General features: G+C 47.0%; 1 protein-coding gene across 1 annotated transcript in view; it reads left to right on the top strand.

Moving 5' to 3' along the window:
• Positions 1–14,706, top strand: part of RASAL3 (RAS protein activator like 3) — a 56,607-nt gene that overhangs the window by 12,487 nt on the left and 29,414 nt on the right. Inside the window, exons 3-4 of the mRNA XM_083184941.1 lie at positions 5,984–6,091; positions 7,690–7,768. Coding sequence (XP_083041067.1) covers positions 5,984–6,091; positions 7,690–7,768 — 187 coding nt within the window. The remainder of the gene's footprint in view (positions 1–5,983; positions 6,092–7,689; positions 7,769–14,706) is intronic.

The following is a 14,706-nucleotide window of genomic DNA, read 5'->3' as shown; positions in this document are numbered from 1 at the left end:
CCTAAGTAGCTGATACCTGATGCAATCCCATCCCCCATAGTTTTCTACTGCGTGCCGATTTACCAATATACGGAATGCAAAGCTTTATCAATATTAGCCCCTGCACCTATGGACTACAAATCGCATTGCTGGCCTGGCAGAGGGATCCCCCAGAACCTTCCCCATAAATGACTTCTGCGTGGTGCGATCATTGCTGACTGCATATGTGCAAACCCCCCTGGCAACTATCCTTTTTGAAGCCCCTTTTCGGAGCCCCTGTACATTTCAGTGTTTTCATTCCAGTACATCCCGCCACTGGGATTGTGTGGTACACCGGAAAAGATCGGCCAGTAACCCTCTGTGTTACCTTGATACTGGAGCTGAACAGACGTCTTCTTTCTTCTTGGCGGCCGAGACAATGAACAGGCTGAGGGTAGGCTTCAAGGGTGTTTATTTACCGGAATGCCTGTAGTCACCGGTAGAACACTCGCAACAATGTAACAGCATATATTTGGCAAGCATAAACAATGTCACTATCGCCTCAAATAAAGTGCGTGTGCAACTGGGCACTTGCTAACAGTTAGGTAAACCCGTATAATTATACTCTAATACTTCGGTTAGACTCTGTTACTTCAGGAAAGGTCCTCTCGCCGTGACTGGTTCACATGAGCGCTGTTATGTTACGTGCAGGCGGCACAGATGCTATTTCACGTGGGCAAACCCAAATCTACGCTCGGATGTGAATCAGCCTGACAACTTGAGGAATACTCTAACACTTTTCTGTACCTTACAGTATAAATCACTTCAACATGAAATCACATATATAGTGCAAACAGTATAAATCACTTTAACATTAAACCACAACAGTGTCACGTGACTGGGTACCCAATGAGTGTGTCCTTAACCACTGCCTCTGAGGCAGGCCTGTGCACAGGGTTAGTGTTGAAGTCAGTTAGAGGCCTCTATTCCGCTACTGCGCGGTCATGTAGAGCCTAAGAACAGTCTTCCTGGGGAACTACAGAGGACACTGAAGGGAGAATGTCCGGAATCCGGAAAAACACTGAAATCTCTGCTTGAGTGTTGGGAAAGGAAGTTCCTAATTCAGGCCACAAGATGGCGCTGTAGGATCTCTATTGAAGATATAACAGTACTCTGTAGAGTAAGGGGGCCTGATTCTACAGCGCAGGGGCTGGTGAGAGATCTTTAGGGCAGTCTCCTCTCCCTGTGATTACAGACCGTAGGGGAACTGACCTGACGTCTTAGCAGAATTGGTTTTCTCCCTGGGGAGGTTAAAGAGTCTCTCCGGGTCCCCACTGGCTAAGGGGAGAGCGTTTTATGGCTGTCTGGGATCAAACTGCGACATATGGGGAAGCAATCCCCTTCTCCTGGGGAACGCAGGTGCCCTGTGGTTCAGGCAGGGTAGCAGGTGGCAGGTGCCCTGTGGTTCAGGCAGGGTAGCAGGTGGCAGGTGCCCTGTGGTTCAGGCAGGGTAGCAGGTGGCAGGTGCCCTGTGGTTCAGGCAGGGTAGCAGGTGGCAGGTGCCCTGTGCTTCAGGCAGGGTAGCAGGTGGCAGGTACCCTGTGGTTCAGGCAGGGTAGCAGGTGGCAGGTGCCCTGTGGTTCAGGCAGGGTAGCAGGTGGCAGGTGCCCTGTGGTTCAGGCAGGGTAGCAGGTGGCAGGTGGGGCTCTCACTGTAGTGCTGGTGGCCGGGGGGTCAGGGTGCAGACGGATATGACTTACAGTTTGTTGCGGCTCCTGCCGTGGCGATGGGGTCTCCCGGGGTCTGACCTGCTGGCTGCTGGATCGCTTCTCCGCAGGGGGGCACGCTAGTGTGGGCGCTGCAGCCGCAGCGTTGCCACACTCAGCTGTGCCACACTCGCCCTGCTATACCTCGCCGCCGGCTGTCCTCACTGCCGCGCTGTTGACCCGGCGTCCTCTTCTCCCGCGCCGTCCAGTCTCTCCGTCTCGTCGCCGGGGGCGCGTGGGGGATGACGCGGCTGGATGACGCTGCGGGTCACTCGCGCTGTCTGGTCGCCTCCCCGCTAGTGCTGCCGGGTCTTCTTCCACTCTGCCGGGCCTCCGCTGCAAGCCGCGTCTCGCTGCTGTCCTTCTCTGCGCTGGGGTCTCCGTACACGCCAGCCGCTGTCCGACCTCTCCGTTACCCGCGGTCTCAGTCTCCAGGTCAGTCTCTCTCCGCCCCTGTCCCTTGGCGCCACACAACTCCCCTCCTCTCACTTTCGCGCTCTTCCTCGCCCTCCAATCCCAGGGCATCCTCATTCGCGCCCTTCTCACAGAGGCAGGATTAACCCTTCAGGGTCCTGCTTTCCAAGGCTGCACTGGGTTTGGTTGCCTAGCAACCCTTCTGTGGGGAACTGCGCAGTCAAAGTCCTGGGGGAAAACAGGGTATCCCCAGGAAGGGGCACCCCCAAAGTCTGGGGTGTCACAATTGTATATTGCAAACCGGTCCTGGGCAGTAAAGTTCCTGCGCAGGTCTCACTGAATCATACTTGCCTACTTTTAAAGACTAGTTTCAGGGAGATTATAGTTGGTAGTAGAATTTTGTACAGCGCCACATTGAGGGGGCGTGTCATGCTCCACCCAAAGGGCGTGTCTAGTTCCATATATGGAGAGATTGTGAAATGAGACTGTGAACGTGGCTGTGTACTGCTACATCTGAGAGGAATCTTTTAAAATCACATATATCCAAATGTAGATGAGCCCCAAAGCAGTAAGTAAGAGATACTATACTTGGTAAAGTGCTGGGAAATGGTGCTGATGATTCAGTGTAAATGTATCTATCTCTCATTCCTTTTTTCCCAAAAAATGTAACAGTGTAATGTGGGCTAGGTGAAATTAGGGAGATTGCTAGACTAATGAGGGCGAGAGGGAGATTGCTGCTATTTCAGGGAGTCTCCTGCAGGGATGCAGTTTAAATCCCGGCGTTCAAAATCCCGAAGCCGGAATCCCGAACGCCGATATCCCTTGTCGGGATTTCGGCGTTCGGGATTCCGGCGTCGGGATTTTGAACGCCGGGATCCCAACCGCCGGCTTTTCATGTCGAATCCCTCCTGCAGAATGCAGGAGGGTAGGCAGCTATTCACTGAATATGTGATCTGTGATAAATGGACCCCTGCAAGGGAGATCAGCCAACTTGCAGTGGGTGCCAGAGAGGAGTCATTTCTATGAGGCCCAGAGGTTGGTTTTGCCTTGTAAATGATGTGATATGGGCATACGGGATTCGCACTCAGCCTGCATCTTACAAGCTAGTACATAAGCCCCATGGGCTGGAACTAACATGACTGAAATAATGGATCAATTCATCACTGCCCCGATTAAGTCAATAATAATTCCTCGTTACAATCTTGCGTTAGAGGAAGTGATTAATGAATTTTGTGACATCACAAAAAGGAAAGAACGGAGACAGCAACTCAACAAATGAGGGACCAGTGTCAGTTGTACACATGTTTTGCGCAATATTGGATTTGCTGTCTTTTTGTTATATGGAGATGACAGATATTCACGAAAAATAGATGAAAAAAAGATAGGACTGGTGTTAGCCCACTTGTGTTTCTGTGAGTGTGTGTTCGCACATTTACATTGAGTTTTCTACATTGAATAAGGTGTTTTTTCTATCGGACGTGCACTACAGTACACTTGAGTGAGACTTGATCACACGCACTGCTGGGAGATGTGATCCGGGGTCATCGCTCCCAACACAAAGGCCAGATAGCCAAGCGGGACCGTGAGGACTGCAGATCGAAACTCGCTATAGATCCGAGATTTTTACTTCAACCAATATTCATTTCTAGAACATTCCGGAACATATTTGCATGTTTTTGGTGTACACAAAACAGGTTTGTCAAGAGATTCAGACCTGACGCTGGGATCTGAGTTTTCAGAGCCCAACGAACAGAAAGATGCCGCCCTGCAAATGTAAACTCCCGCCCATGTGCACGGCTGCAAACTGGTTCTTTTCCTGAAAAGACAATTGAAAAGCGTGTAGCTAAAGAAGATCTTGTTATCAAGCTTCCTACTCCTGTTTTTCACGAAGCAAAATGGTGTGTTTGTTTTCATAAACTCTACACAAAATACTCTCAGTTGTGTATGCAGGGGCGGATCCAGGATAAAATGACAGGGGGGGCACCATGATAAAAGAGGGTTTAGGTGGGGGGGGGACAGTGTTAGTGGTGCCAGTGTACATGCTAAGAGAGCGGCAGAGAGAGGGTGGGAATGGGATTAAAAATAGGCCCTGGCATTCAAAGTACGCAGGCCCACCATGGTGACAAAAGTGAAGGATGTAGCTTTGCGCGCTCCGGAAAATGTGGTGTGGCCACTCAACAGGGGGCGTGTCCTTGAGTGTAGTGTACAACACCATATACAACTTCTACACATTATGCAACAAAATACTAGACCCCATTATACTTGCCCCTTACACATGATGCCAAATGGAATGAGCCAAAATTCACATAATGCCACATGGATTGAGCCAAAATCCAAATAGTGCCACATGGATTGTGTCAAAATTCACATAATGCCACACGGATTGAGCCAAAATTTACATAATAACACACGGATTGAGCCAAAATTCACATGATGCCACACGGATTGTGACAAAATTCACATAATGCCACACGGATTGAGCCAAAATTCACATAATGCCACACGGATTGAGCCAGAATTCACATAATGCCACACAGATTAAGCCAAAATTCACAATACATTTCATAAACAGGAACATTGTCCACCAAAGGTGCGCATTAAACATTTACACCATAATGTCCATTACACGTTAAGTTACACGCCATTATATCCATTATGTATTATGTCAAACACCATAATGCCTTAATTAAAAATTATGCTACATTAGTGCTGCTTATCTACATGCTCATTGCCAAGGGTTCCATGCTCATTGCCAGAGGTTCCATGCTCATTGCCATGTGGGATTACATGCTCATTGCCAAGGGGAATACATGCTTGCGGTAAACGGGGGACAGCCGCCAGGCAGAAGTGATAGCCACTGACAGTGGCAGAGCCTGGCTGTATTCAGAGCACTGCAGGTCCAGGCTATTTGAAATAATACCCCTTTCACACCAGAAAATGCATTCCCAGGTTGGCCCCTTTTACACCAGCCTAGTCCCTGCATTTTCTTGTGTGAGGGGGAGAGAAAACCACCCCCCCTCCCCTTTAACCAGTTATCTTATTTAACCGGCTATATCTTCGGAACCAACTGATCCATTTACATGAGACAAGTATCATATTGAAGAACTTTTGAGTAGGCTTTGAATGATTTTGGTCCAGTGAAACATGAACGTTTGGTTCCAGAGTAATCTGCCTTCAAAGAACATAAACAGCCATGAAATTACATTTCAAAAATAAAAAAATTAGTTTACATGTAATATCTCTGGAACCGATTGACCGATATGGACCAGCCTGGTATCATATTGAAGGCCCAGCGATTTGGAATTGAATGAGATCAACCACAGGCTTCTGTGATGCCAGGGGGGGAACTGGCAGCCGTCGGAACCGGGTGGGGGTCGGAATTGACGGGTCCCATATTATCCTATGGGGAACAAAACGTTACAGCTTTGCCAGGTGATATCTCTGGTTCCCGGGGGGCTAGAGACACAGGGCTGGGCTCGTTGGAAAGCCCTGGTCCTCAGCTACAAAATGAAATGACAGGGGACACACGTTTCTTCAAGACAAAGCACTTTCTTCATACTGTGCACAAAGGGCTTGATTCAATACCGCTCGCTAAGCAGCGGTCGTTTGCTGCTAAGCAAGTGGCTCAACGCTGCCCACCGCTCCACCGAATGCCCCCTTCCCCCCCCCCGCTGCCATATATATTAAGGCTACAGGTCATGGTTCTCTCTGGTAGAGACCTAGGGCTTGGGCTCGATGCTGCTCGGTTCATGTATATGTTACTGGACCAATAACTTTGTTTGGATAGAACTGGTAAGTAAGTCTTTACTAACGTGATGTAAACCTATAAATGTATGTTTTCAGAGACTCCCATCATATTGACTTCCAGCACAACGCCCAATGTTCCTGTCTGGGATGTATCGAACTTCTCTCTTGTAGATGGATGTCTTCTGCTGACCAAAGGAGAGGAACAGGTAATACAGGGGCAGATTTATTAAATCTGGTAAAGTGATGAAGTGTCCGGTGATAGCACAGCAGCCAATCAGTTCCGAATTGTCAAGTTAAATGCAGGGTTTAAATGGCAGTTAGGAGCTGAGTGGCTTCAGGCCAGGTGTTTCACTCTGCCACATTTTACCATTCAGAGTCCATGCAGATCATGGGTCTTCAACCTGTGGTCCTCCAGATGTTGTGAAACATGTAGTTCCACAACCTCGGGGCCACAGGTTGAAGACCTGTGATGTAGATGATAAACTATGAAAAAGTGCAAAAAGAGTAAAGAAATGACCAAAAAACTTACGACAACCTTTTCACATGTCGGCCCTTGACATGTCCACCTTATTATGTGTTGATCTTTTGTCCGTCAGCCTTGTGCATGTGGACCATAGGTGTTGACACTGTCGACTGGATTCCCAGCTGCATCTCCCCTCCATGCTTCTACTAAAGAGGAGAAATATTCAGCAATTATGATTTTGATGTAACTCTAAAGCTGGATACACACTTGCCGATATATCGTTAACGATATGGATGATAGCGCTGATGATATATAGTGCAAATCATCCAGTGTGGACGCTAATGTTGTTAACATTGTGTGCTGCCATGCATTGTCAATGAGTCCCCTCCGGAGTCTGTACATGCAGCTCCATCTTGACTTTCTAGACTATCTGCATGTACAGAGTGGGAGGGGCAGGTGATGTCACTGACCGGTATCGTTAGCCCGATATCCATCAGATATTTGCACTAGGGGGGTTATTCTGATTCACTGAGAAAGGCACAATCACTCTCTAATGGACAAAACCATGTGCACTGCAGGTGGGGCTGATGTAACATGTGCAAAGAGAGTTAGATTTGGGTGGGGGGGTGTACATATTTCAAACTGATATCTACAGTATATTGCAGTGTAAAAATAGAGCAGCCAATATTTACCCTGCACAGAAACAATAAAACACCCAAATCTAACTCTCTCTGCACATGTTACATCTGCCCCACCTGCAGTGCACATGGTTTTGTCCATTAGAGAGCGATTGTGCCTTTCCGAGTGAATCAGAATAACCCCCAATATCATGACTCACACGGCATTGTCGGTAAAGTTAGCAATATCAGCGGGGCTGGGAATCGTCTTGTGTGTTCCCAGCATTACACTGCTTGCTAACATGTTTCCTCCTTCTTACTATTGGCATATCTGTAATGGGTCCCGCACAACAGAACTCGTTGGGGTGATGCTGGCACTATTTTGTAATAAAATAAAAAAATACACTGGTGGTGCAATTTTGCCAGGGGAACTGACCACACAAAAACTTGCATTCATGCCCCCTCATTGTTAACACCCATGAAATACTGAGCTTCCCATGTCAGAGCGCTGCCAGCATCCTTGTCCCCCCCCCACCACGTGACAATGCAGGTCAGTGAGGTGCTCGCACAGAGCCTTGCACATGCACATAACCGATTCTGTGAATGCGCAAGGCACAAACATTGGTCCCCACGCAGGGGACTGAACAGTATCAGTACCTATAAATGTTGATATGAGTACTGACTCACAAAATGTGCAATGTGTAAAACCTCTCTCTTCCCTTAGGATGCGTTCCACACTCGGAGTCGGGCAGGGAGCTGTCTATCTAACACTGATGGGGCACAGGCAGACAAGGTGGCGGCAGGTAAGACACAAGAATATATTGGGAGATGTTTTGTAGTGTTCTGGTAAATAACCCAATATCGGCTTCACATAGATGTGTTTCGCAGGGCTGTGGCTGGAAATCCAGTACCCAGTGATATGGGCAGGGGAGCAGTTACTGTAACCAAGGGCGTAACTACCATAGGTGCAAGAGGTGCAGCTGCTATGGGGCCCAGAGCTGAAGGAAGCTTATCTTTACTGTCTAAGTAATATGTTTTACATACATTTATCACCATCAGTTGCTAATTAGGGGGCCCTTACAAACTTTTGCTATGGGGCCTATGAATATCTAGTTACGACCCTGACTGCAACCTAGTGCAATAAGTTCTGTTTCCTTCCTGCAGGAAATGGCTGTGTTGAAAATCTCTCTGTCAGCGCTAATAATGTTGACTGACTGATAATATGTTGCCTGCTCCTCAGTAACACAAATATAGCTACATGATTACATCAGGGCCAGATTTACTAAGCTTCAAAAAGTGATAAAGTGGAGAGTTTAAGAAACAACCAGCCAACCAGCTCCTTACTGCCATTTTTCAAACCCAGAATGTAACATGGACACAAAGGAAAATAGCAGGTGGCCACCGGGAACCCGGCCGTCTGTGTTTTGACAGTCGGGATCCCGATGTCGGGTAAATGCCTGTCAGGACCCACTGTCAGGACCCCGTCCGCCACCCATATGAACGGACTACAATTCCAGTAAAACTGTGTAATTGGATACAGATAGAGTACTCAATTAAAATATGGGCGCTTTACAAGGTGAGAAAGAAGGGACTTGTACTCTCCTGTTATAGTGGTGGATCCTGATGTCCTTCTTCTCTCCTATTTCTCGATCACGAATGGTATATGAAATGATAAGAGAGAAAAGAGGGCAATTGTCCTTGTGTAATACTGTTTGGTTAAGGTGTCGGTTAGGGTATTCAATATTGGTGCCCCCCAGTATCACAATAGATCTATTATTTCGGGGATTGTCCCCCTTTACAAAACACTCACAATGTGTGAAGAATATAAAAGCATATCACACTATAACCAATGTAACCCAATGTAAATAGTGGAAGATGATATAGCGGGGTTAATTTCCCCCTAATCCATTTACTCACTCCGATAGGATTTTTAATCGCCTGTCAGGTGGGTCTTTTATTCCGCCGTCTCCTCCTCCGTTCCCCCTGATTGGCTGGTAGGTAAACCTTATGGGGTGGGTAGGAATTTCAGAAAAGGTACTAGTTCTATAAAAATAGTAACCTTTATTGGGAATAAAACATAAAAACAAAACTTTTATAAAAGTCCACACTGGAGTAGCCTCTGTATGGGACCGGTCTGACCTGGAAATGTTGCTATTGTGTGGGGGAGCAGAGCAAAGAATGGGGCCCCGTTCTATCTGCTCCCAATCAAGTCCAGATGATTCCGTCCCAACAGTTGGCTGGTCTCCAGTGGAAGATAATAGCAGAGAGAGACTCCACCCAAAACTGTGTAATCACCTGTTCTTAATCATGAGCAAACACAGGATATCGGGTTGAACCTCATGGGGCAATATTCAATTCTGTGCAGGATTTCCCCCCAAAAAACAGGACGTTCCCATGGTATGTGGGACAATTGGTATGGGTGCAGCCATTTTGGATGCAGTAACATGATCATTCACAGCCAATCCCATCATTGCTGATTCTGACATCACAGACTCCAGCCTATCCCCTTGCAGCAGGCCCTATAACTATACCAGGTTGAGCCTAGGCAAATCACCAGTACAATGATTACTCCAGAGTAGCTGCATCTTCAGAGTTGCTCCTGTGATATCTGTCTCTGTGTGTCTGCTATCCATCCTGCTGCATGGTCTGGCTCCCTCCAGTGTTCCCTGGAGGATCTACTCAGTTCCAGCTGAGCCCTACTGGTATTGCCAGGCATATACAGTACGTGCTGCAAGTCGTCAGTCCACGCCTCACCATTAATCTCAAACATCGATTGAAAATTGATCACTATCACTAGCACTGAATGCTACCTTCATTTGGTAGCAATGATCACTCAACATCGGTAGCAAACATCGATCGCGAGCATCAGTTATATTGTCTGTTTAGTTTTAACCATCAATACTGCAGTCCTGCACAGCTCATCACCGCAAGTACCATCTCCTCTTTACCAGACAGCCTTCAGAGAGTCATCTCCGATACCGGACACCATCGGTGTTTTGCATCGTAACTGTCATCACCAGGTGTATTCTATTCTGTAAAAAATGGAGGAATCCAGCTAAAGAGAGGCTGGAAAAAGACTGACAACGTCTTTTTCTGGGGCACTCTTAAATAATTTTATTGTTTAAAATTTAACTTGTAATAGGTTTTAAAAGACATTTATGCTGAAGCAGATTGTCTCACATCTCTGCCTTTTATTTGAGGTAGGGCACAATCAATTGTCTGTATCACAGAGCTCTATATAGCCTTTTGTGTATGTCCCTCCTAAATATATATTGTTACCAGTTACTCAGTTCAGTTTTATCACTTTTTATAAATCATGTGACCTGCTCATACAAAAGCTGTCTGGTTTTGCTGTGATTCCATGTTGATATATTCTTTGGTACAGTGGACTTAAATGTATCAACCTTGAGGCATAACACTGTTGCAGAAGTATAATTGTAACAACATTTCAATCATCAGACGCACATACATTTTCAGTGAATCATGTTGGTCAAAAAAAATCAAAAAATAAAGAATTTATATAACAGGAGAGTTGATGTTTACTATTTTCTATAATTAATGGACAGCTGTCACCCATACGACTCCAATAGGAAATCCTTTTTTACTTTACTCCTGTACAAAAAGAAAGAAAAAAAGGAAAAAAAGGGGGGGGGGGGGGGATTTTTTTATATACTGAATATGTTGCTTAGAAAGCCACTGGTTTTATGCTGGAAACAATAGAATAAATTGGGTACTTGTTTCCTAGCACGGCCACATATCTTATGGATCGTGTACCTTTAGTTAAGGTACACGATCCATAAGATGGACCCGATTTCCTTTGAAATCAGGTCCATTTGGCCGGCTAGGATAAAATATTGGGGGCCGCGTCGGTCGGGACCATTAACATAGGTCCCGACGCGATGCCCCCGATTTTTACATAGGCTTCAATGTTAAAAGATTTTTTAACATTGAAATCCTGAAAAAATGTGAAAAATGTGAAATGGGCCAATATGACCCATTTCACATTTTAGATGTCCCCGTCGTCACCCCACGATAGACGCCAACCCGAAGCGTGGCGAGCGCAGCGAGCCCGCGAGGGGCGGCGGTGCGCGTCCTCCGACCTTTTCATTCCCCTACTATCCACGTCGGCGTGGAGTTGAGAATAGAATAGTGTGGCGAGCGCAGCGAGCCACCGAGCCCGAAGCGTGGCGAGCGCAGCGAGCCCCGCGAGGGGCCGCGGATACCTTCACAGTTATACGCGTCCCCTCACGGGCTTCACAGGTGTCCGTGGCGACGCGGACACCTGTGAAGTCCGCGAAGGGACGCGTTTACCTGTGAAGGTATCCGCGTCCCCTCGCGGGGCTCGCTGCGCTCGCCACATATCCGCGGCCGCTCGCCACGCTTCGGGCTCGCCACACTATTCTATTCTCAACTCCACGCCGACGTGGATAGTAGGGGAATGAAAAGGTCGGAGGACGCGCACCGCCGCCCCTCGCGGGCTCGCTGCGCTCGCCACGCTTCGGGTTGGCGTCTATCGTGGGGTGGGGTGTACGCCGTGACATTTGGGGGGGTTGGGAATATTTTACATTGAATCCAATGTAAAATCGGGTCCCAGGGACCCGATTTACATTTAATTCCAAAAAAAAAATCGGGTCCAAAATCGGTCGGTCGCGACGATCGCATCGCATGCGACCAAATCGCATGCGATGCGATCGACCCGATTTTTCCGACACGACCACCCCGATGTAAATCGGTGTGGCCGTGCTAGGAAACAAGTACCATAAATTGTGATCCTTTGGGAAAGGAAATGATACTGTGCAGTTTTTATAGGTTATAGCATTAATGCAATCCCTGCAAGAAAAGGTGAGGCTAATGGGTGCGCTATAAAACCAAAGTGCTGCTATACACACACTGATAGAGTAGAAAACACCTTAGACTACTCAAAACATGCAACAGTTGTGGAAAAGAATGAGTGAGTGCAATAGCGCTCAGAGGTAACCAAATAAAGGAGTAATTTTAACCATATAATAATATAGTTAATAAAATACCATACAAAACCCTATACATTACACATCTGAGGTCAACAGGTAAGTAAATGTTAGGAGGGATGGATGGTCCAACTTCATCGAATTCTCCCCTTATTCTCCACGACATATATCGGCTGGATAGTGTCCCCTGTCCCCTTGTCACCACTGACAGTCTGACACCATCATTAGAGTCAGCACCCTGGAGTGGACTGTGTGTTATCTGCTCTGGGTTCTGCAGGAGGAGTGGGCTGTGTGTTACCTGCCCTGCAGGAGAGCTAGATGGCGGCAGCTGCTTGGTCTGAGCGGGTCCTTAAACTGGTGCTAGATCTCAACAATATATGTCGTGGAGAATAAGGGGAGAATTCGATGAAGTTGGACCATCCATCCCTCCTAACATTTACTTACCTGTTGACCTCAGATGTGTAATGAATAGGGTTTTGTATGGTATTTTATTAACTATATTATTATATGGTTAAAATTACTCCTTTATTTGGTTACCTCTGAGCGCTATTGCACTCACTCATTATTTTCCACAACTATTAATGCAATCCCGACATTGATCATGGTTGTAAACCTTTTTTACTCACGGACCAGCACCTTGCCGGGGAGTTTTGCAGACTAATGGTGTGTACACACAGTGAGATTCCTTTGCTATTCGACTTGCTATACAATCTTTGCTAACTCATGTGCTATTTACATACAATTCATGCTAACTGCTTTAGATTTGCACTATATAGTCATTACTGCCCTGTCTATCTGGGTTTCAATTTGTGCTGTCTCGGGAGCGCGCATCGGGATCGCAAGGTAAAAAAACCTGTGCGATCTGTTTACGATCTGCATATATATAGTCAAAATCTTATGCTGGATTGTACCGTGCGTACACACCATTATTGTTTGTAAGCCGGAGTGTTAAACATGGTCGGCGGCTGCCGTGCTTCGTCCGTCTATACAAGAACGCTGATGCCGGGAGTCCCGCTTTTTAAACCTGCAGCCTGTGTTAACCGGAGGCCGGTTGCTTTCTATGCTGTAATGGAGTGGGGAGTCTGGTCGGCGTTCGCTGGTCTATCACAAGTCAGCCCCCTCAGTATACACGGGGGGGGGGGGGGAGGAGAGCCGCCAGAGTCCAAATCACCCCGTACTTCACCTGGATGCCAGGTCACACTAATGGGCCAAAGTCTTGGGAGTTGCATGCCAACAGGGGAAAAAAGGTAGCTCTATAGTATTCCATACCGTGCCTGTGTTATTGGTACCCAACTTGAGCTGTGTGATTACCAGCTATACTTGCTAGCATATTCTTCTCAGGATATACTTGCCTCTTTTTCTAGACGCATCATCGATGGTCACCATTGGATATTCTCGACGACAGCCATTCTTCAGCTACAGCTGATTCCTCGGTACTTATGTATTATCTGGGCTCCCATGTCTGATCTGATCCGATGCGTGGTCCCGTGCGCATCGGACTGGATCAGGGAGGTCGGACGGTCAGCACATAAGATCACGTCCGACCTCCCTGCATATATGCCTGACCAGGGGAGCAGTGGGGCGGGCGGTCATCATCATCATCTGCAGGACACTGGGGTGTGCAGTGGGCAACGAGTCCTGACCTGGCCGGGCAGTAAATGCAGGTATCATCAGCGGGACGGGCAGTGCAGTGGCGGGCATTAGATTAGAGTGACTTGCTCCAAACGCTACTAACAATCGGTAACATTGATAATTTAACATCGGTAGCAAACATCGATCTGGAGCATCGGTTACATTGTTTGTTTTAACCCTAACTGCTGCAGTCCTGCACAGCTCATCACCGCAAGTACCATCTCCTCTTTACCAGACACCATTCAGAGAGCCATCTCCGATACCAGCCATGATCAGTGTTTTGCATTGGTAACGGTCATCACCGGGTGTATTCCATACTGTGCCTGTGTTATTGGTACACAACTTGAGCCATGTGATTACCAGCTATACTTTCTAGCATATTCTTCTCAGGATATACTTACCCCTTCTTCCAGACGCATTATCGATGGTCACCATTGGATATTCTCGACGACAGCCATTCTTCAGCTACAGCTGATTCCTCGGTACTTATGTATTATCTGGGCTCCCATGTTAAATGCACCCCATTTTTTCATAACCCTACTATCCAACTATGCATGGAGTTGATTTTATATAGTGTGGCGAGCGCAGCGAGCCCCGCAAGGGGACGCGGTCTCATAAGAAAAACGGGAGCCCAGATATTACATAATTACCGATTCCTCAATCCCTACCGGTTCCATTCCGGAAAAAGACTACTCGGTCATCACCAAGACTTTTCAGTTATTACTCATTTCTATTCTACTGTTTCAATAAACCCAATTATATTTCACTTCCAATTTCCTCCACCATTGGTCACACCTTTGGGCTCTGCACTCTGGTCTCAAGCCTGAAGTTACCCAGTTTTCATTACATACCAGCTGATAAACCCCAGCTTACTATACTTACCCCTTCTTCCAGACGCATTATCGATGGTCACCATCGGATAATCCCAACGACATCCATTCTTCAGCTCCAGCCGATTCTTCAATCTATACCAGTTCCATTCCAGATAAATACTACTCGGTCATTACCAGGTCAAAGACTTTTCAGTTATTACTGATTCCTATCCTGCTGAGCCAAGGACTCAACCGTTATTACAGTATTCCACCTGTCTTACAATAAATCCAATTATAATTAATTTCCAGTTTCCTCCATCATTGGTCATG

Source organism: Crinia signifera, chromosome 4, assembly GCF_055691185.1.
Source record: "Crinia signifera chromosome 4, ASM5569118v1, whole genome shotgun sequence".
Lineage (NCBI taxonomy): Eukaryota > Metazoa > Chordata > Amphibia > Anura > Myobatrachidae > Crinia > Crinia signifera.
The sequence above is the reverse complement of the archived record's forward strand: the minus strand, read 5'-3'. Positions and strand labels throughout refer to the sequence as shown.